This window comes from Astyanax mexicanus, chromosome 20 (assembly GCF_023375975.1).
Source record: "Astyanax mexicanus isolate ESR-SI-001 chromosome 20, AstMex3_surface, whole genome shotgun sequence".
Taxonomy (NCBI): domain Eukaryota; kingdom Metazoa; phylum Chordata; class Actinopteri; order Characiformes; family Acestrorhamphidae; genus Astyanax; species Astyanax mexicanus.
Genome location: NC_064427.1, coordinates 23,793,362 through 23,820,227, shown reverse-complemented (window position 1 = coordinate 23,820,227; position 26,866 = coordinate 23,793,362). Strand labels below are relative to the sequence as shown.

The window sequence follows — 26,866 nt, the reverse complement described above, 5'->3', positions numbered from 1 at the left end:
TTTAAAATGACTCTTCCGCATCACCTAAAGAGACCTAAATCTCAAAACTTACGGACATCAGCTTTAACTAAGCAAATGATCTGGGGTTGCTGCAGTTGGTCAGGTCTAGGTCTTACATGCATTATAATAATCTGTTAATAATCGGACTAATAGCTCAATCGCAATAGAGCACATCCAAGTAAACACCTCAACAGTCCAAATAAGGCCATTCTGAATTAAGGCCTGTCTGATTTGAATCTAATTAATTCTATTTCTTCTTTTTTCTTTTTATTTCTAATTTTTCCCCATTTTCTCCCAATGTAGCTAGACCAATTGTCCCACTCATTCAGCTGCTACTCAGCTGTATATCCCCTATCACATCAGGAGGGTGAATGCTAGCACATGCCTCCTCTGACACATGTGAAGTCAGCAACTGCCTCTTTTCGAGCTGCTGTTGATGTAGCATCACCAAGTAGCATCACAGCACAGCGCACTTGGAGGAAAGCGCAGCGACTCGATACATCAGCTCACAGATGCCTTGTTCTGATCGACATCACCCTAGGAGTGATGAGGGCCATCTACCCACCCAGAGCTCTGGCAGCTGATTGCAAGCTGTATGACTGGGATTCGAATCTTCAAAGAGATCTCCGATCATAGTGGCAGCGCTATTTTTTAAAAGATAGATATACACACAAAAAAATACACACAAGTAACAAAGGGAAAGAAAATACAATACAATATAAAATACAATTTACAAGTATCTGATTTGTGTTTTAATCAGTCTTTTAGAAATTTTGGCACATAGTTGTGCTTGTTTTTAACATTTCCCGATTCACAGTGTCACGTGTGCCAGGAATACCTCAATTCACAAAGTCCCACATGCTTATCCCACAGATCAGTGCAGTGTTTTTTTGTTTATTTGTTTGTTTGTTTGTTTTTTAGCTTTCCTAGGACTTGGCAAAAGTCATGGGACACAATACTAGTTCCTGCCCCTAACTTTTGATATGTCAGTGTATATTAAATTCACTTTGAAGATCTGAAACCCTCATCCACAAATATAGACGTTCTCTGAAACACACAAATCCGACTTTTCCCCCAATTTAAACTCAAATATCAGATACAGGAGACACTTATAAGGCGATAGGACAAATGAAGTGAGACAGTTGCGATGGCGTGTGCTGCTGGAACATCTTTGTCGTCCTCTAATTGGAGCCCACAGTGCAGTTAAGCTGCTGCTGCTGCATTAGCCCCGTCTCCCCGGCACTCTCCGCGCTGGGGTGACAGTTAAAGCCCTATTAAAGGTGCATTCCAGATGGTTAGAGACTGCAGCGGCAACGTCTTAATCCACAGAAAAAAAAACTGCAGTGTTTCTCTCTTTCACAGCGAGCTAGCGTCAGCGCTAATTGGTAGAGAGTGGGGGGGTTGGGTCAAGACGGCGTCTTACCTGACAGTGAGGATGAGGGTTGGAGCAGCCCATCATGGCTCCTTTATTCTCAAAGATCTGAGAAAAAGAAAGAGAGAGAGAGTGAAAGAGACAGACAGAAAAAGAGAAAGAGAGAGAGAGATTCATGTTTAGTTGGGTACAGCTGTGACAAGCTGTCATAGACAAACAATGACAAGATACGAAACGACACTCTGACACAGCGACTGTAAATCTAACCGTACAGTCGTAAGCCACCACCGTGAACACCGTGACTCACTCTACAGTGGAGCTGCACATTGCACAATATAGTGTTTCTTAAAGGGGCACAAGACTGGCTGAATATGTATTTTTCAAGGCATAGCTGAATAATGAGAGCTCTGTACAAGGAACTGCCAAACTATGAACCTTAAACACTGTTATTTTCCTCCTTCAAAAAAAAAAAAGTCTGCCATAACCAAAACAGAGCTGGGAAACTGGGTTAAAAATGTTATGCAAGGGTCTTAGCGCCCTAGTGAACGCTGGAGGAGCAGTAAAATGCGACAGTGACTTCAGAAGGATAGACTGTTGTTGATACTGGAGAGCAGCCCATCTCCTCCAGACTCTGCTTGTTATGGAAATTCAGGTTGCAAAGCTAAGCAGGCCTCCTTCAGAACAGCTTTTCCTGTGCTGAATAGGGCGGCAGCGATTATTGGACATAATCATCAACGCTGTAAGCTGTTAACCAATGAATAATTTAAATTCAGTAAGGATCACTCCCTCTTTTTTTTCAGTTGTTTTTTTTACAATATCCTTTTAACAACGTACTAGTATTTTCTTTTTATTACAATACTAAATAAAATAAAAACGTACACTGGATTTTGAAGCATTTTTAGTTACTGACTAAACATAAGGAGCATAAAGGACAAAAATACAGGTGAAAAATGGGGGTGTTCTAAAACGTTTGACCGATGGTGTACTTATTTACACATCAAAGAACAACTTAAAATATCCAATTGTTGTATTTTTTTGGTGCTTACTTTTGGTGCTTACTTTTGTCTTCTCTACCAGACATTTAGATTTCTCTAAATGGGTCATACCCAATCTGATCTTTATAATACTGATATAAAAATGCTGAAAAAAAATTAAAAACACCCCAAGAGACAGGAAGAAAGGAAACTTTATCATTTGAAAAGGAACTTTTTAATATTACTAAAAAAACATATCAAAAACATATTTCTCACTTGATTATTTTTTTTATATTTTATTGTTACTAAATAATAATTATATCTTTTTATGAATTCAAATGAAAATACAGTAATACAAACCAAAACAGGTACCTGGATATGGATTTGCACTTTGGAAGGTCCTGATTTTTTCTTTTTTTTTGGATTTGGATTTGGCCAACAGCTGTGATTTTAGAGCCTTTAAACCCCAATGAATCTTTACCAACTGCTGTGAGGACCAAACACAGTTCTAGCTAAAAGTTCTAAAGAATCAAGGCTTATGTGTAATCCAGTGGCAGGAGCTACTTTTCTTTTACTAACTTTCTTTTACTTCATTTCAGTCTGTTCTGGTAAGTTTTAAACCTTTTGGTTTAGAGTGTTAGAACTTTATATATATTATAGAAACGTTATATGACCTCTATACAAACTTTCATTTGCTGATAGTTGTTGGATTTAGTCAAAAGTTCTAGTGTCAATAAAATGACATTACTTTTTTACATGCTGTATGGCTGTACTCCATCTACGTTTACTCAGGATTGATACACTTTTTAATCAATACATTTCCATGACTTTTACATACCTTCATGGCAAATTTTCATAACAATACAATTTTTAAAACATCAGGGCAGACATGGACAATAAAATCAAACACCCAACTAAAACTATAATTACAATTGACTATACGGTTAAAATTTATTTTATATATTAAAAAAAAACATTTATTTAAGCAATGTTGACACAAAGTCTTCAATGATAAAAAAAACGAACTCTGAGCTGATGTATTTGTTAGCTCTACATCAATAAATAAAAAAATAAATAATGGTACCACTTTAAAATAAATATAAAGGCTTTATAAATGGTTTACAATTAGTTTATTAATGGTTACTAACTAGGTTGTAATTGCCTTAAAAATCATTTATAATCAGTTATAACACATATGCAGAAAGGACAACAATATAGATGGCTGTGGGTTCACTATTTGGCCACCAACAGGTCATTGTTGCCCTTTCTACGTATGTGTTATAACTGATTATTAATGATTTTAAGGCATTTACAACCTAATTAGTAACCAGTAATAAACTAATTGTAAACCAATTATAAACCCTTTATAAAGGTAGCCTTATTTTAAAGTGGTACCAAATTAATTCCATGTTTTCCAGTAATGCATGTCAATCTTTAACAAGTAAAAACATTGAACATTACAGAACATGTGCTTACAACATAACTTGAACTGGAACTGGAACATTAGTATTTTTACTATATCGTTCATCACAGTGAAAAGCAACGGATACACACACAAGCAGATACACACACAAGCATGCCAGGTGAAAGCCCAGCAGTACACACACACAGGGCTGCCAGAGAGGAAACCTCCTGTCGAGGAGAGTTTTAAGACTTCCCCAGGACTCCCCTGGGGGTGATATGAAAGGATTTGTGCAGGATCTGCCCTTGTCTACTCCGCTTGATAAATATTGACTTGTCTAAAGTCCCCGCTCATCAGGGTCTGTAAATCTGGAGGGGGCAAAAGAGAACACATGCTCTGATGCCTTTAACAGAGAGCAGATAACCACAGGCCTTATCTGAACATGCCCAAGAGTGATGCTCTGCAGCAGACAAACAACAAGAGCTGGAGAGGTGCTTCTGACTGGAAAGAGGCATGAGAGTGCAAGAGCTGTGCAGTTTTCTGGTTTTCTGAAGTCTGAAGTACCGCATGCACGTCAAGAGTGCCAAGGACGAGTGTGCATTAATGACCGGTTTGATGTATAGTCGAGCTGACCTTTAGCGAGATGGAGAAGATGTTCTTGAAGACTCAAAAAGTCCTGAAGAATTTCTTAACGTGTGACCTGGCCTTTGCTAAGAGTGTTAAAACGGAGCTCTGGAGATGGAACTCCAGCACAGGAAACTGCAGTTAAGGCAGAATTAATTCACTAACATCTATGCACAGCCCTTGCTGCTTTCATTGGCTGATATACAGGGGTTGGACAATGAAACTGAAACACCTGGTTTTAGACCACAATAATTTATTGTCCCGACGGACAGTTCTGGTGGAACCAGAAGAGTTGAGGTGCACATTGAATTCTGCCGTGAATTGATCAGCCGTGGTTTTATGTTTTTTGAATACAATCCAAGTCAGCACCCGAACATTACATTACATTACATTACATTACATTACATTTGGCAGACGCTTTTGTCCAAAGCGACATCCCTTTCAGACAGCTTCCTCTTGCATTCACAGTTAATCCTGTTGGATGTGGTTCATTCTTCTTGATGGTATGGTGACACTTCCCTGGATACCGTGGCTCTTGATACATCACAAAGACTGGCTGTCATGGTCACAGATGCGCCAGCAAGACGTGCAGTAACAATTTGTCCTCTTTTGAACTCTGGTATGGCAATATTTTGAGCAAAACTGTGCTCTTACCCTGCTAATTGAACCTGCACACTCTGCTCTTACTGGTGCAATGTGCAATTAATGAAGATTGGCCACCAGGCTGCTCCAATTTAGCCATGAAACCTCCCACACTAAAATGACAGGTGTTTCAGTTTCATTGTCCAACGCCTGTATTTTTACTGTGTTTAATACGGCAGTATAATATGGGTGTGTTGAAGAGAGCTGTTGAATATTAAGTTATCTACCTGATTTTGCCACGTCCAATTTCAAGACATTGTGTCTGCCCCTTTATTGTCACAATTTCTTGTAATTTTATATAAAATGGTTTATTATCAAATCAGATTCAAAGTGAATGTAGCACAACAGTGAAGTATACTGCCTTAAACACAAATGACTGCAAATTAACTAATGCTAGCTCAAGATTGCAATTGTTTAGAGTAAGTTAGAGTATCACAAACTAGCTTTCAAACACAACACAAAAAGATCAGAGTGTTGGGGACATTATATTACATATCAATCTCCTTCCAAAGAAGAGGAGCTGCATCTATTGTTAAATCGGCTAAATTCATTACATCTACTTAAGAGTGTTGGCAGGATGTTTGGGAATTTGTATTGAAGTACTTGTGTACTGGCGTACTTGTGTACTTACGTTGAGTATCTTTCAGGCCAAAGGCTAGGATTTGAGTCTTAGTTTTCCACTCTCAGGCAGTTTTTTGTAGATAACTAACAAAAACCTCTGCTCAGAGCCAATGTCATTCAAGTGTTCTTCCTAATATTATGATTCCTCTAAAGCTGCTAGAAAAAAACAGTAAGTATTCCATTAGCATCGTTCCTACACAGGCCTAAGAACAAGAACATTTCATATTTCATTCCATAAAAAGCTTCTTCTTATATAGACACCTGCACGCTTGTTGTGACAGGAGCCATTAACGCTTCACACGAATGACATACAACTCTGGAAGCGTATTATCAGCACCATGTCTGAGGCATTTTAACATGTTTTTAGTTCAAGTGGATATATTATGAAAAGTCTTTTTTTTTCAGTGTTTGTTCTCATAAATCAACATATTTAGAGTGCCTGACAGATTTAGCTCTCTCATCTTTCGTCTCTCCTTTTTACCCTATGGGGCATATTTTAGCTATCTGTATCTGCTCAACCATGCACTGTGCAGGTTGTTTTAGGGTGTGTTAGTGAGTGTGTCTTTGCTATCGTAACGACAGGAAAAGTATGCTCTGTGCGGTTCGAAACGTTAAAAAGGCAAGTACTAATTCTCGTAATTAATCATGGGTTTGTTTTGGGCGTAACGTGAAATAAACCAATCAGTGTGTCACGGATACAAGCGTCTGGGCTCTCCCTTAGAGATAGGGTGAGAAGCTCGGTCATCCAGGAGGGACTCAGAGTAGAGACACTGCTTCTCCACATCAAGAGGAGCCAGTTGAGGTGGCTTGGGCATCTAATTAGGATGCCTCCTGGACGCCTCCCTGGTGAGGTGTTCCGGGCACGTCCCACCGGGAGGAGGCCCAGGGGAAGACCCAGGACACGCTGGAGGGACTATGTCTCTCGGCTGGCCTGGGAACACCTCGGAATTCCCCCGGACAAGCTGGCCCAAGTGGCTGGGGAGAGGAAAGTCTGGGTTTTCCTGCTTAGGCTGGTGCCCCCGCGACCCGACCCAGGATAAGCGGAAGAAAATGGATGGATGGATGGATGGTGTGTCACTTGCCATCACCTTTAAAAGCCATGTGTGCTCTGACTTTGGTGGATTGCTATATTAGGGGCGCAGCTTTCTGGACATGTCCAACGTTTCTGAAATGCTGGTTTAAACTCGATCATTTTGCTTACAGTTGATGTAAAAGTTTGCATAGCTGCAAAGTGGCACTCACTATAGGTTTGTGCACTGCTGCATGTCCGTGTGTTCGTAGTAAGTTGGGCACCGCCAAGATAGCAATGAACATCTGACTGTTAACATCTGTCTAGGTTGCTTCCAGTCAGTGGTGCACCTGTCTAGATAGCAGAAAGTTTTCCCTTGCCAAGATAGCAGAAATTCACCTGAACACACCTCATTTCGAGATACCACACTCGTTGGCGTAGATCAGGGATGGGCAACTGGCGGCCCGGGGGCCGCACACGGCCCTCGTCATCACTCAGTGCGGCCCGCGAATAGATAAAAAATAATTTCATAATTTCATAATTAAAAAAAAAAAAAAAAAAAAAAACGTAATTCTACTTTTGACCGCTAGAGGGCGCTGCCAAACAACCACGAAAATTGACATTGACATCCAGTCCATTGTGAGCCAGCAGGCCAAACCACAGCTCTCTCATTAGCTTCAATAAATGTTTGGCCTCTGTGGTCTAGTTTTCTGCTATTATTGAATGAGCTATTTGCAATCGGTTTTTAAATCTTTTTTGTTCTTTGTTATAAATGAGTTCAAATGCCTTTTGCACTTTTATAAGCAAATTTTTTGTCCTTGTTGCTTATGAAGGACTTGTTTTAATGAACTTTATTTTACACAGAGGAACTACTGTATTTGCAATCAGTTTTTTAAGCAAACTTTTTATTCTTTGATAAGAAGGACTTCCTTTTTGCACTTTTTGTAAGCAAACGGTTTGTCTTTTGCCGTATTAAAATGCATTAATATGCAGAAAATAGTTGTTGATAAATGCTGGTGCTGTAAACATAGATATAAATTCATATAAAATTTGTTCTTATTGAAAATCATTTGTAGCGTTTTTCATATTCAATTATTTGAAGTGCGACGTCATGTGGCCCTCCAATGGTCATGCTGAAAAAAATGTGTCCCTCTCCATCATGGAAGTTGCCCATCCCTGGCGTAGATGTATTTACAAGCACCGCTCCTATTCAAACGACGCAAGTGGAACCCAGGGGGGGAAGATAGCAATGCACACACATACACAAAGCGTATCTACAGCATGTGGAAAAAATACTACCCTAATAGAAATTTCTTGAGTACATTTTGCAGTAGTGGTTTTGCATTGTCTTGTTAAACAATGCATGAGAATGCCTGCACTACTGGTAGAAAAAAGTCAAGCAGTTCAGTTTGGTTTGATGGCTTGTGATCATCCATCTTCCTCTTGATTATATTCCAGAGATTTTCAATTTGGTTTTCATTTTTAGTAGTCTCTTAGTTTTTTCCAGGGTTGAATGTTTGTATTTGGCTGTTTACCTGCACATCATACTAACGCACCAAAACCAATGCTGTTGAATCACCACCCTCAGTTTCAGGCTTCCCGAAGCATTTTTACAGCCTCAGTCCAATGCAAACTACAGTAAAGACGTAGACCCCATCAACTCCTGCGCCCTGTTCTGCTTATACTACAGCTCCCAGTCTATCCGGGCACACTAAATCTGCCTAATCCTGGCTGCTTACGAGCGCTGGCAGGCTCTGAAGTGCATGGTCGTTCTGCTTTAGAGGCTCTAATATGCTGAGGGAGGCCAGAGGAACACATAGCGCTGCTGTGCATTGATCAGTCCTGAAAAGCCCTGAGTGAGGAGCCAGCTTCCAATTGATCCAATTAGCAGAGATGGTGAAGGCTGGGACGAGAGCCGAGGCTAGCGGTGTCCCCTTCCTCCTCGTCCTGGCGGTTTTAAACACAGAACTCGGTTACGCAAGAAGGAAATATGGAGACACCCGTGTCTGTGTGACAAAGACGAGCCCTGGAGGGCAGAGTGTCTTTTGCTAGCAATGTTAATAGCATTTCAGAACAACGTTAAATGTCCCAGTATGTTCAGTAATGAGCAAAGTAAACGCCCCCTCCCCCCCTTCGGCAGGCTGACGCTAAGCTGATGTAATATTTATGACCCTCTTGTTTGTTTGTCAAGGTTAAGTAACTAGTACATAAAAAAGGAAGCAGTAAAAAGGAGATGCACTGCAGACTGTATTCAACAGCCAAAGCCTCTGAAAAAAACACAGATTTTTTTAGGGTCTATGCCTTTGTATTCATGGCATAGAAACTTTGACCTTATGTAAATTAGAACAATTTGAGAGAGAATAATAATTAATAAAAAAAAGTGCAGTGTTTCTTACATTTGCTTGTATGAACCCATTGTTTTTGCCTGCTAGAGTAGTTAAACAAGATGAGTCTCATCCTTAGTAAATGTATATCTTATTCACATTAAGTGAACTAGTTAGCATTAGCATGTTCCCCCGCATTTTCAATTCCACCTTAAATTCCACCTTAAATCTGGCAGCTTGAACAGCAGTTCCAAAAAAGGCATAGTTTTAGCGAAGGTAAAGTTTCATATTTTTACTCACTCAGTGTTAATAGAAACTAATGTGTTTAAACAAGATGTGTTTCATTCTTATCATATGTATATCTCTCTCACATTTAGCAAGTTTTCCCTTCCACCTTAAATGTGGCAGCAGTTTAGTTAAATTCATAGTAAAATAAAATTAATCAAATTCTTTTTTTAGGAATACATTTAAAGCCTCTTTTAAGGCCTTTTCATGCTAACTTGTAATTAAACTGTAATTTGGTGAGATGATTTTCCCATTATTATCATTACATTAAACCACCTTTCACATCATTAACTGACCCAAGATCTCCAATCAACCCAAGAAGAAATCTGATCCTGAAGCTGTGCAGAATTCCTTACCTGCACCCATGGATAAGTGGGGCCCAGTTCCTCAATGAGCTCCGCCCACTTGTCAATCACCTTGCGGATCTCCTCTGGTTGCATCAGGGGTAAAGTGATGTCAGACCAGGGGTGGAAGCACATGACCTTACTGAAAAACAATGAGAAAACAGGCAAGGGTTTTTATTTTTCATGGTTATATCTTTATAACTTTAAAACTAATACAAATAAATTTAAACTAGTTTAAATCAATGAATGATACATTTTAATTGTTAGTGTCTGCCAATAATACGATGTTTCTAAAAAAAATGAATAAATAAAAAAAAATATTGGAACAATTTACAATTTTGCCAAACTTTTATTTGTAAAAGAAAATCATAATATATATTTTGGCTTATCGCAAGATGTCACAATAAATGGAATCATAACTCCTGTATCGAGATACATATAATAACGACAAGTTCTTATCAATAAGCATAAAAGAAAAAAAACAACAGCAGCCCTAATATTTATATACTGGAGTTCACGCTCAGCACTTTCATAGGGTCTTATACTTACTGCTGAACTATAAATATAGCATTTTGAGTTCACTCGCCCAACCACTTCACAGATACCCAATCTGTTTCTATAATTGAGTGGGTTGTAGTGATCATTAATTCAGGTCTGGCAAGCAGTCGTGGAAGGAATTATGAGGAAAAAAAATTGCATCTGTTGGTGGCATATGTGATATGAAGACCTCGGGGTGCGTACTGCTGAGTGGGCGTCAGCATGTAAATTACTCTACACTTGTACACCTTTGATCTTCATAACTGCATAATGAAAAGGGCACGCTCCCAACATGCCTGCTGCTTTAGGATTCCATATACAGCCACGTGGGTTACGAAACAGCATGCACTACTTCGCACATGCGTGAATGCCAGACTTCCCAACACCACTAACACTTCCTCGCTCAGAGAGGGCACTGAGGAAATGAACAGCTTCTCAGGCCTGAATAACAGAGAAGAATTATATAGAGAGAATACCACAACACCAAATCACAAAGAACTGGGACAGTATGGGAAACTGCTAATAAAAAAAACTGCAGTGTTTCTTCCATTTACTTTTTACTTTTATTTTATTATAGACAGTTTGAACCCAAGATACTTCATGTTTCATCTGCTCAATTTTACTTCATTTGATAATATATCATATTTTACAAACTATTAGGCGTACTGTATTATAAGGCACCTTATTAAAATCTATTTTTTGGTCTCTTTTCATTTTAAGCAACAATAGTAAGGAACAGGGGTGTCGACATGTTTAATTTCTACATAAGCAGGTCTCACCACTGGGGGCACCTAAGTAGTCAAAACAGTAATTCTTAAAAAACCTTTTCTTTCAAAGTCAAATGAGCACTGGATGTTAATTTACACAGATTTATTTACAGTAAGCTTAGAATTCCAATATTTTAGTGCGGTTAGCAGCAGCGCTAGCCACGGTTAGCAGCAGCACTAGCCATGGTTAGCAGCAGCACTTAGCGTTGGTAAATGCCACCCGACAGCACTACACTGAGGAACCTTGTGCATTCCAGTAACCCAAGACGCTATGTGCCATCTGTTTGTCCTACGTGGCCTGTTTTCATACAGTAAACACGCAGAATACATTCCAAAAACTTGGCTCTGAACAGCAAAAGAGCTAGCGCTTAGCGTAGTTAGCGGCTAATGCTGCTTCAGCCTCGGTGACTGTTGTTAAGGTTAGTTTCAGTCATTGGAGCACCTGTTAACATCTGAACACTCCTTACTTCCAGACCACCACGCCCATCAGTGTAGATTTATTCCTACAGTCCAACACTATTTTGACGACGCAGACGCAAGGTGTGAAAATAGACTGTTAATGGGGTGTAAGATAGCAACGAGCATCGCGGCATGCCTTGCGCAGGGTGAACTATACAGCCAGTTATAGTCCAATACTGCAGTTACTATAAACAAACTACATACAGTATGATTTAACTTTACTGTATAGAGTCAAACAAGATCTTTCCCGAGCCAAAGCCAAACTTCCCCTCACTATTCCTTATAAATTTGTGGTCTGTGGTATTAAAAATTAATCGTGCATGTCAGCATCCCCCCAAGCACCATGTTCACCAACAAAAACTGCTAAAACAACCTAAGCTTTTCAGTGCATGAGGCAAGTATGAAGCAAGACATACAGCAGGTCTTTAGGGGCTTTCTTCCACTCAATGTAGCTGGAGTGCTAACTAGCTTCCAGAGCTGTTCCATCAGACTTATATGCAAAAAGAAACGTACCACCAGTATAGAGTGCAGATAAGGTCACTTTTATTAGAACTAGATGACCGTCTTATTCAAATAATGAGACATTAAATACATCACTGTAGATGTTTTAAAGCTGGGAGGTGAAAGAGGTAGAGCAGCAGAGATGTTTGCTCAGTGGAGGCCATGCCCACCACAAATCACATCACTGCAGATCCATCAGACAGGGACACAGCACCATCTAGTGTTCTATATCTAAAGAACAGTAAGAAGCTCAGTGTTTGTGGACACCTATGCTAATAAATGCATTCATCTATTTAAAGCTAACACAGATAAGCAAAAACCAACATACAGATCATCTTCTTTGTATGTACCAACAAAATAGGACTCTGAGGCAGATAAATATGAATTTATTTGGACCATGCCTAACACCAGACATAGTGAAGAACTGTGAACTCTGGAATAATGGATGGTGCTTCATTCAATATTCAAGTTTTAATGGGATACGTTGTGGAGCCCTGAGGTTTCCTGGATATACGTATTAATGCTTTTTGTTGATGGAATAATAAAATTTATCATGATATGCTAGAAGGAGAATCTACAATTTAATTATGTATATCAGCCCACAATTCTCATATTGGGGCATAATTATATTGGGAACCAAAAAAAATGATTTTTTTTTTTTTTGGCCATTTTTTTGAGTATCTTTGTTTTGGTCTTATTTAATTTTTTTAGTTAACTTGTTTCCTTTATTGTCATTTTTACTGTTTTATTCAATATCTTTAATTATTGCTTATTTGTGTTTTATTTCTTTTATGTGTTAAGTTTTAGTTTTATTTGTTAATCAGTTGCTGTCTTTTGATTTATCATTTTTATTACTTTTGTTGCATATTTTTTAAACATTTTTCTTATAATATCTTATATATTTGATTAAAATGCTTTTCTTTCACAAACCCTACTTTATGTATTGACTCAGCTACACTGTACATGAGGGCCAAATTCAATACACACAATCTCAATGTTTAATGAGTTTAAATAAAGGTTTATTGTTTGATTGGTTGATTTATTGATTGAATACTATGTGGAAAATGTTTATGAGTGTCTCTTTTAATGTCTGTCAGGGCTTTGTACAGTAATAAATGTCAGTATGACAATATAAACTGGGCATTAAATTAGCTAGCAAGCTGCCAATTAATCATAACTGAATTACAGAGAAGGTTCATTTTAATTAATAATTAATAATAAATAGTCAGGTTTCAAGTTGAGAGTCTTAACTGTTCAGTTAAGTAAAGACTTTGCGAAGTATTGCCAACCATTCATTTGTGCATATTGAGTGTTTTGTCTCTACACTGTCTTTCCGCACTTAATTTCTCGGTTTATTTTTTTACATTTTTCTATTGTTGTGTTGTCTGTTCTCTTTTATTTGCTGGATATGACTTTTAACCTATTTTTAATTGATGATTTGTAGCCTCGTTACACACCCAGAAACTCCAGGCAGGTCCAGACTCTTCATTGCATTTTTCAGTTCTTTCTTTAGTGCTTCCACTTCCGTCAGTTCACATCGTTTTCAGTGTAATTACTGAATAATAAGCCTGAGGCTGTAACAAGCCAGAGAGCTCAAAGGGTGAAATCAAATAATCGAGCTTAATCAAGTAACCATGAGAGTCTTAATATGATCCAACCCACGGCACGTCGAGTTAACTAAAGCCATGTAACAAACACACCACACCAGATACAGTACGTCACTTCATTAGAGCGCTACAGCACTGCTGATACAGTCCGTGACCCGGCGGCAGCTCCTTATTGATTTATCGTCCACGGCCTGCAGTTCCAACATGGACTCCTCGTTTAGCCTCACCCTCTTCCCTTCACTGCTAGCAGCCTCTCTGGAGAGAGTAATCCAATGCTACACGCGGCTCCAGAACTGGTCAGTAACGAGCTGAGAGGACGGGTTTATTCACACAGCGATACGGACGTGCAGCTGGCTGTAAGGGAGCTCATTCTCCTCACAGCGAGAGAAAGCCAGTGTTTACAGAGGATCTGCCAGGAAAGAAACCCATCTAGAGCTTTATTTCTAACATTTATACCTGACGTTTCCAACATGTTGCTCATACTAAAACACAATCAGGTTTTGCTACATAAGCTACAGTCATTGCTACAGATATTGCAAACATGCCAGATTTACCCAGGCATCTACAGGGGATTGACAATGAAACTGAAACCTGATTTTAGACCACAATAATTTATTGTCCTGACGGACAGTTCTGGTGGAAATGGGAGAGTTGAATTGCACATTGAATTCTGCCATGATTTGGGCAGCCATGGTTTTATGTTTTTCAGATACAATCTGGGTTAGCACCTGAACATCCCTTTCAGACAGCTTCCTCTTACAGCGTCCACAGTTAATCCTGTTGGATGTGGTTGGTCCTTCTTGGTGGTATGCTGACATTACCCTGGATACCGTGGCTCTTGATGCATCACAAAGACTTGCTGTCTTGGTCACAGATGCGCCAGCAAGACGTGCACCAACAATTTGTTCTCTTTTGAACTCTGGTTCGTCACCCATAATGTTGTGTGCATTGCAATATTTTGAGCAAAACTGAGCTCTTACCCTGCTAATTGAACCTTCACACTCTGCTCTTACTGGTGCAATGTGCAATTAATGAAGATTGGTCACCAGGCTGCTCCAATTTAGCCACACTAAAATGACAGATGTTTCAGTTTCATTGTCCAACCCCTGTACAGCTCTTTACTGTAGGGATGGGACAAAATATTGATATTGTATTGTATTTTATTTTATTGTATCGTTTTTTGTTTGCAATACAGTATTGCTGCATGCCATAAAACATGGACATTTTTAGGCCCTTTGATACTTGTCCCCCAATTTAAAGATTTACTAAATGTACTGCTTCATTTCTCCACGTGGTGGCGCTATAATCAAATGAATAGAGTTAACCTGTAGCGAAGAATACTAGTTGTTAAATTCTGTGAAACTGATACTAAAGTAAATCTATAACTCCTGGTATTTGCTTGTTTATGAGTATTTTATAACAAAAAATGCCGTAAAGTATCGTAAAGACTTGATATATTGAATATTGCAAAATCACAGTGATATCACAGTATCATCATTATCATGTCTGTGGTCGGAAGTGTCTGACTAGAATTCTCCTAGTAAACACACAGTCAACTAAATCACATCCACAATAAATACAGGAGACCCCACACACATGTTCAGAAGGTCAGTGCGGCATTCTAATTCTTTTTCTCCCATGGGACATGGCAAAAGTCATGAGACCAGGGGTGGGCGATATGTCCCTAAAATAATATCACAATGTTTAATGGCGATAACGATACTCTTGCCGATATGACACAACACTGAACTAAAAAAAAAATCATGAACACACTACTGCAACAAAATAAAAAGATACATTTTATTAAAGCATACAATATGATATGGCAGACCCCTAACTGAGATATTAAAAAATACAATAATTTTGTCAGATTTGTAACAGAAGTCAATGATGCAGAATGTCATGATACTAATAATAGTGCACTCCAAATATCTCCATATATCCAGGAAAATAAATGATACTGGAAAGATATGATCTGTCTCTAGTAGATATATCATGGGAATGAGATCTTTTTTTTTCTTTTGCTAAAAACAAAAGCAAAAGCAAAAAAGAAGTACCCTATTAGGGGTGGCTAATTGTTGCAGATACTATTGCGTATGATACGATATGGCACACCCCTACATGAAACACAATACTCCATGTGGTGGCCCTATAATCAAATGAATAGGTTGAATAATATTGGTTATCAAATTTTGTATTTTATCCTCCACAGTAACACAGATGCTGTAAAATATTGCAAAGAATTGTTGTTTTAATATATATCGAGAATCCCTGAATCATAGTTATCGTGGGCAACGTATTATGATAATATCGTATCGTACTGTGAGATGCCTTGTAAATCTCACACCTTCTGAATTGTGTATGAGTTTGAGGTGCCTACAAACATCTCATCAATGAGTAGTTTTTCCACAAGTAGCAGCAAAAGTAGCACTCATGGCTTTTGTGCGCACCTTTTGAAAATCAGTGAAATACATCCCCAGCGAATGAACGCCTGTTTGCAGCCACGAATACAAGTAAACATAAACAGAGTAAAAATTAACAAGGCTTAATGGGGGTGGCTTGGGAGAAATGGCAACACCTGTATAAGCTGTGAGGTGTTATCTTGTGTTAGAAGGCTAAAAACACTGCCAAGTGTGCTTTAACATTCCTTGATCGATGAAACACAATACAAGCAACCACCCAACTGACATTGATAAAACACTCATCTGCATACCAATTGTCCATGTGTGTGCCATGTGTCAAGGTTGAAACATCCCCTAGTGGCACCAAGTTGTCTTTCTTGATTACTACGCCCGATTTGCACAACAAAATCAATAAGCAATAAAGAATAATTAATGAACTGAAACAAGGAATGACTAAATTATTGTTTAACTTGGGAAATCAGTCGAGCCAGAGTGCAGAAGTGCTTGTCAAGTTCACTGCTGACCTCACGTCACACAGTGTTACACTGCTTCCACTATTTACTCTGGTATTTAATTTCTCAGATGCATCACGTTCATTTTAGAGCACTTGAACAAGCCTACACTTTGAACATGTATGTTTATATATTTAATATAAGTGCACCCCGGCCACTGAGGTTTTTCTGCAGAAGAAGATAAAACATTCTCACCAAACTCCTCTAGCAGCTTTAGACTGGAACAGTGGGTGATGATCTGAACCTACAACACACACAGAACAGATGCTCCCTTTTTATTTAATAAACATAACCAACAGTAATATGAATCAGTAATTAGGAAACTATTAAATCAACTACTGTTCTGTATCCAAAGCTATTTAAAGTTTAGTTTAAAAGAACCAATATCTTTCTAAGTACTTTCTGAATGGATAAACGCTAGTAAAAGTGGGTTTCCAGTACACATTTTCACCAGCTTTGCTAGCAATGTATTACACTGTTTTTTGTGCATCTAAACCCTATGGAACCCTATGGAACCATATAAAACCCTATCTAAACCCGATGAAACCTATGGAACCCTATCTAAACCCTATGGAACCATATGGAACCCTATCTAAACCTTATGGAACCCCATCTAAACCCTATGAAACCCTATCTAAACCCTAAGAAACCCCATCTAAACCCTATGAAACTTATGGAACCCTATCTAAACCCTTTGAAACATATTGAACCCTATCTAAACCATATGGAACCCTATCTAAACCCTATAAACCCCATCTAAACCCTATGAAACTTATGGAACCCTACCTAAACTTTATGGAACCCGATCTAAACCATATGAAACTTAAGGAACCCTATCTAAACCATATGAAATGCTATATAAACCCTATGAAACCCCATATAAACCCTATGAAACTTATGAAACCCCATCTAAACCCTATGAAACTTATGGAACTCTAGCTAAATCATATGGAACTCTATCTAAACTATATAAAACCTATGGAACCCTACATAAACCCTATGTCCACAGAAAGATGTTGGACCCATCCAAGTTTTTTTCAGACACTTTGAAAAGCAAAACACTGCAAACCAGCATGTTCTCTCCTGCCACAGCATCTCTCAAATCTCGACACTGTATTATCTAACAGTAACAATAGAGCATTAATAAGCAGCAGGTTTTAAATGTAACAAACTGATGATAATCACAGCAGCCCTGTAACAGATCATGAGCTGAAAATTCTTCTTTTCCTTGCAAGCTTCTTGGTAGTACTTACCGGCAGTAATTAATCTACATTCTTTACTCTTGTGACTTTTCCTGGAAGGCTACTTTTTTTTAAACCAGCCATGTCGCAGCACTGTTCTCAGTCTGTAACAGTATTTGCTTACATAGCCTATTGAATTAAACTAAAGTTCGGCTTATAGTCAGGTGCGGCCTGTACCTGTACAAAAGTTTTAAATTAGTGGGTGTGGCTTACATTCAGGTGCGCTAGCCCGAAAGACATTTCTTCTTAAGGACAGTTAATGGATGGGCCCCAATCCATGTCTGGAATGTAAACCCTTAAACCCACTGCCTAGACCCAATCTTCAGTTCTTCAGTCTTACAGTATAACTACACTAATTAGAATCAATTTTACCAACCCAAATACAGAAACCTGTGGGACTCCATGCAATGTTTTAATCTAAACAGCTATCTAAAGGGTTCTGTATTCTATAGGGTTCAGTGTGTTAACCTAAATGCACAGCAGTGTGGAAGAAAAAAAAGATTCAGTGCCTTAAAAACAACTTTAGGGAGGAACTTTTTAAGATCCTACCAGGGTCTGGAGCATCTGGCTGCAGCGCTGGGAAATCGTTCTCAAAGAGGAAAGTGCTGTCATACTCTGGATTGACCTGAAAATGTAGGAAATAGAAACATTTAGCATTATAAACAAAAACAAATGTTTGTAGATGGTAGTGAAATTAACTCAACCTTCAAACCAAACTTCTCGTACTTTTACAGTTACACTAAGAGTCACGTCTCGCTCAAATTATTTCATTTACATTTCTCAGATTACCGTAAAACAAAGCGTGCTCAGAATGGAATTTTTAATTAGAATTTTCTTAAAATGCTTTTCACTAACTCGCTTGATTAACTATTAAACGATGTGCAGTGGGGGGAGGGGGGGGGGGATCAGCCAAGGACATTTGTCAAGTTTAAGAGCACGTTAATAAAAACAGCAGCAAGCCTGGAATTATTCATAGCTGTGCAAATCATAAAGACAGATGGAGAGAGCGAGGAAAGGAGGAGAGAAATCATCGTTTCTTCTGCTTAGTCAGAGGAGATGGTATAATGAATGCAGACACATCAGTTTCCTCCGAGTTCTTTTACCTGAGCCCTTAAAAAAAGCGTCCAAAGGGCCTGTGGCTAAACTGCCTGCCTCAAACGGAGATACGGAGAGTTCAGCACTGAGATATCCTGAGATATACAGCACTGGTACAAAACATAATGGAGAAAAACAGCTGAATCTGTACAGAATTACATGATGCAGCCCCAGTAATTAAACCAAAAGCACAGTAATAGCGGTTTTGCACACAGACATCTACCCCCGAGAAAAACATAATATAATGATACGGTAGGTCAGTTTGTAAGGAGTCAGCAGAGGCAGAACTTTTCCACAGTTTTTTTTTGCACAGACAATAATAGCGTGCTATATAACGTGATGCTAAATAACATGATGCTAAATAAGTGGGACACAGACTTAGCTTTTACATAGCTTCGGTGTGCACCTGCTGAAAATCAGTGAAATACACCTGCCACAAAAGAGTACATGCACTTGCTTACAGCTACAAATTGAATGTATGAAAACACCCTTTGCAAAGCCATACAATAGTAATCTTGGTTTAATCTATTTAAAATGGATTATTGGTTAGATTACCGCATTTTTCACACTATATGGTGCACTGTAATTTAAGGCGCACTACATAAGGCAACAATTTAAAATACCCAATCACTGCCTTATTTTGCACCTTAAATCTACCAGTTACTCTGTCCTCACCTCGCCGTTGGCTCTGGTGCTCCCGGGGCAGAGAGGGTTGTTGGGGTCGTGGCGTGGGACGTTGTCCTCAGGCGGCTTCTCCACTTGTCCTTTCCAGGGACGCTTCATTCGATGAGCTGAAACCAGCACCCAGGAGTCCCGCAGGGGGTTATAGCGCAGATGCTGGTGCTCTGACACAACAAGACAAAGAAGAGTTGAGCTTTTAATAACCAAAACATAGAGTACATTATAATGCAGAACACTACAGTACACTAATCTGAAGCTACATAAAGTTTGGAGGTGTGTAGTGATGTAGTGACTCAGACCTGAATTTTGTTCCAGTTATGGAAAAATATAAGTTTGCAGTTGTCTGTCTGTAATGCACACAAAATAAGGCACTACTATCCTAATATAAAATATTTTTTTATTTCTAACCATAATAAAAAGTGTTCCAAATCACAAAGTATTAGTAATAATGATCATATAAAAGGTATAATATGAACACATCAACTGTCCTTTACCCTGTGTCAAAATGTCTTGATGACTGGACCAATAGAAATTCTACCAAATAACTTAAAATAAACTTTTTACATTGACTTCTAATGAAAATTAAGAAGGTTTTATCTCTCTCCTGTAAGTTTGCTGTTTTGGAGGTACATTTTTATTGGATAATTAAGATATAAACATGTTGGCACCATGCCCAATGGCATAAGACCCTGTGGAATGATGGTTGATGCTCCATTTAATGCTTTTGAATGGGATGATCTGAGATGGTGTTCCATCCAAAACTTGCTCCATCCACAACACCCTGACCTTGCCCACAAGCCTCCAAAAGAAGGACAAACTTATTTTTAATACCCAACAATGGATGAGCATGTGTACCAATACTTTTGTCCATTCTGTTGCTGTCCAATAAAAACATGCATCTCCAAAACAGCAAATTTACAGAAGAGAGATAAAACCATCATCACTTTTGAATGGAAGTCAAAGTAAAAAGAGTTAATTTCAGGTGATTTTGGAAAATTTCTATTGATCCATTAATCAAGGGATTTTGTGACAGTTTATGTGTTCAAATTATCCCTTTCAGACCCTACAATGGACATCATGTAGTTTCTTTTCTTAATGTTTTGTTGCACAGAACACAAATTGAGACCTGTTGTTCATCCGAATAGATCATAAACCAGCCAATGAAACAGAAGCTTAGCCCCGCCCACTGCAACTCAGACATTATGGCATGTCAGAACTACAGGACAAATGAGCCAAAGTAATACAAACTCATTAATTTAGGATAATTTTTACTGGTCCATTCATCAAGGAATTCTAATACAGTATTAGAGACAGTTTGTGTATTTAAATTAACAAAAATGAAGGTGCTTGTTTTTCATTGGACAGTGAGGATATACTGTGGGTTGGCTGAAATGCAGAACTTTGCTCAGAAGGTGTCACGAGTTATCTGTCAGTAGTGAGAGGATCCTGGTTCAGTACTACAACCAGACACCATGCTTCCATGGTTTATTATAAACATACAATCAGACAGACAGACAGGCAGACAGACAGACAGACAGACACTGCAACTGATTCACCATGTTAACAGACAATAAGTGTAGTATGAATGAAGCTGCACTAAGGCTGTAGTTATTTATTTACCTTTGGGGTCGAACTGGACTGTGCTGTAAGTCTCCATGCTTCAGTCATGCATCAGCCTCCTCTACAGCAAGAATTAAGAGAATTCCAGCCCTGACTATTCCCCCAAAGTGTGTTTAGAAAACACCATAAATAAATAACACAGGAGCTGCAGCGTCTTCAGCTGCTGACTGGCTGTGTTAAGTTTCTGTTTAGAGTCAGAGCTGCTTTTTAGAGAGCCTGCCCACTTCCTCTCTTCTCTGTTGTATCAGAATACCACTAAATATCGCTAGAGGGAGCCATCGAGGGAGACCTCAATGAATGGGGGTGAACAGAGCTAAACGGCTAAAAACTCCATTTAAACATAGTAAACGATTACTTTTCTGAGATATTCCAGTAGTTTTACAAAGTACAATAAAGTATAGTGCTTTAAAAGTGAAGAAAACGTGTCTGTACATTCACATTTTTTTACATCAAACAGGTTTTAGGCAGTAAAGCCGCTAACATTACTGCTACTGTGTGCATACATAGTGTAAAAAAATTAATGACTAGTGTTTAAAATATTTAAAAATATATGTGTCTGCCTACGGAGCCCCTAAGGTGACATCATGTTAAAAAATAACTATGCGTGGCCACGATTGATTAACGAATGGGAATTAAATCCTGGTGTGGCCACAACTTTTTAAGCCGTGGTAACCAAGATCCTAAGGCATGGCCGCGACTTATTAAGGCGTGGGAATAAGATCTTAAGGCATGGCCATGACTTATTAAGGTGTGGGAATGAGATCCTAAAGCATGTCCATGACTTTTTAAGACGTGGGAATGAGATCCTAGTGTGTGGCATCGACTTGTTAAGTCGCGGGAACAAGGACCTAATTAAATGGAATGACATAATTAAGGCGCATGAATGAGATAATTTAGTTGAGAACACAACTTATTAAGGTGTGGGAACAAGTTTTGTTTATTTTTTTTTCCATTTAGTATAGTGAAGAAAAAATGTCTATCATTTTTTTCAATTATCTATTCTTTCATTTCGGCCTTGAAAAGTTGAATCTTCTATCAATTTTCAGATTTGTCCATTTTTTCCTGATATTCGGATTGTAAGGGGCAGAAATGAAAAACACTAACACCTAAAAATGGATAAAAACTTGTACACTAAACTACATAAGAAATAAATATTTATTACTTACATATATTTTTATTTTTGCATTTAGCCTCAAACGGTCAGAAAATGGAATTAATAATCGTTACACTGACCCATCTATAAATCATGCTTTTGCCTAATCGCTCTATAGCAGGGGTGTCCAATCTACGGCCCGCGGGCCATTTGCAGCCCGTTTCCTTTTTTGGAGCGGCCCGCGAGGTATTTTAGAAATAGAATGAAAGTTGTCCCGCTGTTAAGCAAGTTTTTATAATGTGAGATTCAAAGTTTGAACGCTAGGTGTCAGAAACGGGCCAAAGAGGCGGTGAGAGTGAAGTTTTAGCGCAGAAAAACGGGCCAAAGAGTCTAAAAGCGGAGAGAGTGCGCATTTCTAGCGCAAAAAAACGGGCCAAAGAGTCTAAAAGCGGACAGAGTGCGCATTTCTAGCGCAAAAAAAACAGGCCAAAGAGTCTAAAAGCGGAGAGAGTGCGCATTTCTAGCGCAGAAAAACGGGCCAATAAGTCTAAAAGCAGAGAGAGTGCACAGTTTTAATGGGCAAATGAGTCTAAAAGTTGCCGTAATTAAGGAGTTTAATATTAAGAGACATCATGAACTAAAACATCAATTTGAAAAATCTTACAACTTTACACATCACTGTCAAAGATAAAGATAGTAAGTCAAGTAAAATGGTGTGTAAATGAAAGTAATCAGGAAAATGTATTATTTAAAGTGGTATATTTCATTATTTTTTATTACAAAGTCTTTAGCCCGTGACTTCAAATATATTTCTCCTTCTGGCCCCCAACAAAAAAGTTTGGACACCCCTGCTCTATAGGAACCCATTCAATTTAGACTCAATCGGGTGCGCCCTCTAGTGGATCAACAAATACGAAAAGAAAATTTCAAGTGGGTGATCTACTCTCTGGAATTTCTTTGTTTGGATCCTCCTTTTGTTTTGCCTCTGGGTATAATGAAGGGTTTAAGCCTTAAATATGCACAGTGTCCTAATTAAACCACATAATAAATATGTTTTGGAACATATTTAATTTATTTCTTTGTTTATTGCCAATAAATCGACTTCGTTTATTTTTTATTATTATTTTTACGTTAACAACTGCGTCTCTTAGCGCAGTACTGACGTTCACTATTGTAGCGTCACATCTCGCGCTTCCTTATCGAGATTTCTAAAACTCTCATTGGCCGAGAGCGATACAACGCGAGCCACGATTGGTCTGAATGTATGCCAGCGATAACGTTACGTCACGTCATGCGAGATGGGCCACTGGCCGGTAAGGTTTAGCGTGCTGTGCTGTGCGTTTGAATGGGATTGTGTGAGATAGGTTAGCTAGATGTTGATAGTTTGTTGTGTTGTCTGTTCCAGCTTTGATCCTGCTTTGATCTAGCGTGTTTGATGTCACGTTTTAGGTGATATCTTCGTGGTTATTATCATGTCTCTCACTACGAAATTCCTGAAACTCGTGGTGTTTGTGGGAGTGCTGGTTTTAGCAGGGCAGTACTTGCAGTACTGGCTGGCTCATAAACAGTACATCTTTACCAAGGAGGATGTCGCCAAACTGGCCAAACAGTACGCAGGTAAATACAGATATTAGTTAATAATTATTGTGATTATTAGCTATTAAACATTATTAGCTAATAAAAGTATATATGTGATTGTAGGGTAAAAGGTTAGCTGGCTGAGGAGCCATGAGAGCAGAGCCCTCTCACCCAGATAGCGATAGAGGGCTGATTCAATGCAACTTCAGAGTTGTAGGTTAAAGTTAGTGAGACTTTTTAACACTAGCTATAAACTAGCTATTCTATAACCTGTCATAAGAGCTCTGAGCTGAATTAACTCAGTGCTGATAGTAAACAACCTGATTGAGCTACAGCCCAACAGCTTGTTATTACTGGTTTAAGTACTGAGAATAGGGAGGGAGTAGATACTTGCCATATTTGTGTTTGAGGGTAAAGTTCAATGTGCTTTGGCCCACTAATCACCATTAGTAGGGTGTCTATATATATATATATATATATATATATATATATATATATATATATATATATATATATATATATAATGAGCTTCTTTGATTTTACCAAATTGAAAACCTCTGTAATATAATCAAGAGCAAGACGGACGATCACAAGCCATCAGACCAAGCTGAACTGCTTGAATTTTTGCAACAGGAGAGGCATAACGTTATCCCATAGTGGATATTCATAAATCTGATTAAAAACCAGGGTTATTCCACCAAATACTGATTTCGGAACTCTTGAAACTTTATGAATATGAACTTGTTTTCTTTGCATTATTTGAGGTCTGAAAGCTCTGCATCTTTTTTTTTATTTCACCCATTTCTCATTTAGTGCAAATAAATGCTCTAAATGACAATATTTTTATTTGGGAAAAATTTTGTCAATTTTTTAAATAAAACAACAATGTTCATTCTACTCAAACATATACCTATAAATAGTAAAATCAGAGAAACTGATTCAGAAACTCAGTGTTTTTTCCCAGAGCTGTATATACAATATTATAATTACAAAAAGTGCAGTGTATAATGTTTGCATGTTTTGTGTTTGCATCCTGTAGGTCAGGACCACGAGCAGGCCTTCTCTAAAGTGGTGGTGGAGCTGCGGAAGAGGTACCCAGGCCATATCCTGCCTGATGAGGACCTGCAGTGGATATTTGTAAATGCGGGCGGTTGGATGGGCTCCATGTGCCTGCTTCACGCCTCGCTGACTGAATACGTGCTGCTGTTCGGAACCGCTGTGGACACGAGCGGACACTCAGGTGAGTCACTTACACCTAAATTAGATAACTACATGTAGGTACAGTATTATCTATGTGGAGATCCTTTGTAGCTAGCCGTTGTCTCTTCAATTACTTTTATCTCAGATAAATGATTTTTAATGCAAAAAAGGTACATTAGATTTTCACCTTTTGAGGTTTAAGCTACTGGGATTGTTCCAGTCTCCATTCAGAAAAGCATACACTTACCTTTTGTCTATCTCTTTTGCAGGGCGTTATTTTGCAGAAATCTCAGACACCATAATTTCTGGAAATTTCAGACAATGGAAAGAGGGAACAACTAAAAGCGAGACGTACTACCCAGGTATGTTTTTTATATTTTACCACACAACCAACACAATTTACTGTACCACTAAATAGCTTTATTCTGTGAATCAGGTGTGTTAAATGACGGTTGAAGCTAATTTCTTGTGTGGTAGATTTCCAGGATCTTTAGGACACAGATTCCATTTTGTAGTGTACCTGTTTTTATAGAAGAAAAAACAGATCAGCACCAGCTGATTAGATTTGCTCTGGTGCCGCAGGCTTATAGTTTGTCATGGTGTACAACCAGATGGACACACTTAGAAATACTCTATAGAGCAGTCTTCATTTTTTGGGTTTGCTGGAGGTGTGAACTTTCTCTTAGTTAATTATTAGTAATATCATACACATGGGTACCAAATGCACAACTACATCATTACTCATTAGGTCATAAATAAAACAAACTATAATTATTTACTGCTTGTTCGCAGATGGTGAAGCATACATATAAAATGCAAAAAAGTGATTTTGTTTTGAAAGGGGTATTAAACCCCCTGATTTTTGGTTAAAAGGTTAAAATATTTGAGGGGTAGTTTGGGAGAAGCACTGGAGGCGGTGCAGGAGGGAGAGCTGATTGGCTGAATTGCAGCAGCAGCAGTGTGCGTCAATAACCGTGAGACAGAGATGGTTGGACGTCAGCGGGGGGGTGGGGGGGTATAATTGATTGACTGATTGATCTGCATATTGTGATGTGTCTGCATACCAAAGTACACGGACACATCATTCTCGCCTATAGCACAGCTGAACCTGAGAGGGCGCTGCAGAGGCTGAAATTACCACAATAAAAGCATTTTTTAAAGGTTAGGAAATGTTTATAAAAATTGTAAGCAGGACATTTCAGCTATTAATGGAAAAAATATGTTTTCGGGTTCTCATCTCACAAATGATCAGCTTAATGATAATAATTGCATTCTAATAAGCTGATATCATTATTTTGCCTAAATGGCTAAATATTGTGTTGCTGTGAAACAGTGATATATTTGACTTTTTTCTGTGTTGTAAGGAGACACAATAGTGCACGCAGTGGGAGAGGCTACCTCAGTGCAGTGGACTGCTGGGACGTGGATGGTGGAGTACGGCCGAGGATTCATTCCGTCCACTCTGGGCTTTGCTCTAGCAGACACAGTCTTCAGCACGCAGGACTTTCTGACACTATACTACACAGTCCGGGTTTACGTAAAGGGCATGCTGCTGGAGACCAACACCTACCTGACTGAAGCCGGGTTCTTCTGAAGACCACCGTGCTCTCCAGTTTTACCCTGTGGTTCCTGATTTTGTTAAGTAACAGGACGGGTTTTACTTTAGATTGGCAGATCTGGCAGCAGAGGGGACGGGTTTTTGTAAAGCACTTGCTTTTAACCTTCTAAAAAAACGAGGTTGTGTGATATCTAGATTACTTGACAATCCTGATGGGGGAAATAACAGTTTATTGGTCACTGTACATAATTGTTTCATGTCTTACAGAAATTCACTGTCACTTTAGACTGTTCATACAGTATGTCTAAAAACTTTACCTTCATGTTCTGCAGAAAATACTGTCAAAACACCTTTTGTTCATTTCTGTCCAGCCTTTCTCCAGAATAAACTATAATTTGTAATATTTTGCCTTCTGAAT

At 38.6% G+C, this 26,866-nt stretch overlaps 2 protein-coding genes across 3 annotated transcripts in view; one reads left to right on the top strand and one right to left on the bottom strand.

Annotated features, from left to right (window-relative positions):
• Nucleotides 1-21,221, bottom strand: part of galt (galactose-1-phosphate uridylyltransferase) — a 155,518-nt gene extending 134,297 nt beyond the window's left edge. The window contains exons 1-6 of one of the 2 annotated variants that reach the window (XM_007260816.2): nucleotides 21,020-21,221; nucleotides 19,394-19,563; nucleotides 18,173-18,248; nucleotides 16,578-16,626; nucleotides 9,610-9,739; nucleotides 1,424-1,480 (exon numbers count right to left, since the gene is read on the bottom strand). In XM_007260816.2, the coding sequence (XP_007260878.1) occupies nucleotides 1,424-1,480; nucleotides 9,610-9,739; nucleotides 16,578-16,626; nucleotides 18,173-18,248; nucleotides 19,394-19,563; nucleotides 21,020-21,056 (519 nt within the window). In that variant the 5' untranslated portion in view covers nucleotides 21,057-21,221. The remainder of the gene's footprint in view (nucleotides 1-1,423; nucleotides 1,481-9,609; nucleotides 9,740-16,577; nucleotides 16,627-18,172; nucleotides 18,249-19,393; nucleotides 19,564-21,019) is intronic. The other variant, XM_049468455.1, reaches the window with a different exon arrangement.
• Nucleotides 21,222-23,418: 2,197 nt separating this feature from the next.
• sigmar1 (sigma non-opioid intracellular receptor 1) lies at nucleotides 23,419-26,851 on the top strand. The gene is made up of 4 exons (XM_007260819.4): nucleotides 23,419-23,729; nucleotides 24,730-24,930; nucleotides 25,160-25,252; nucleotides 26,255-26,851. Exons 1-4 carry the CDS (start codon nucleotides 23,585-23,587, stop codon nucleotides 26,482-26,484), a joined length of 669 nt encoding a protein of 222 aa, XP_007260881.1. The 5' UTR covers nucleotides 23,419-23,584; the 3' UTR covers nucleotides 26,485-26,851.
• Nucleotides 26,852-26,866: the final 15 nt, after the last annotated feature.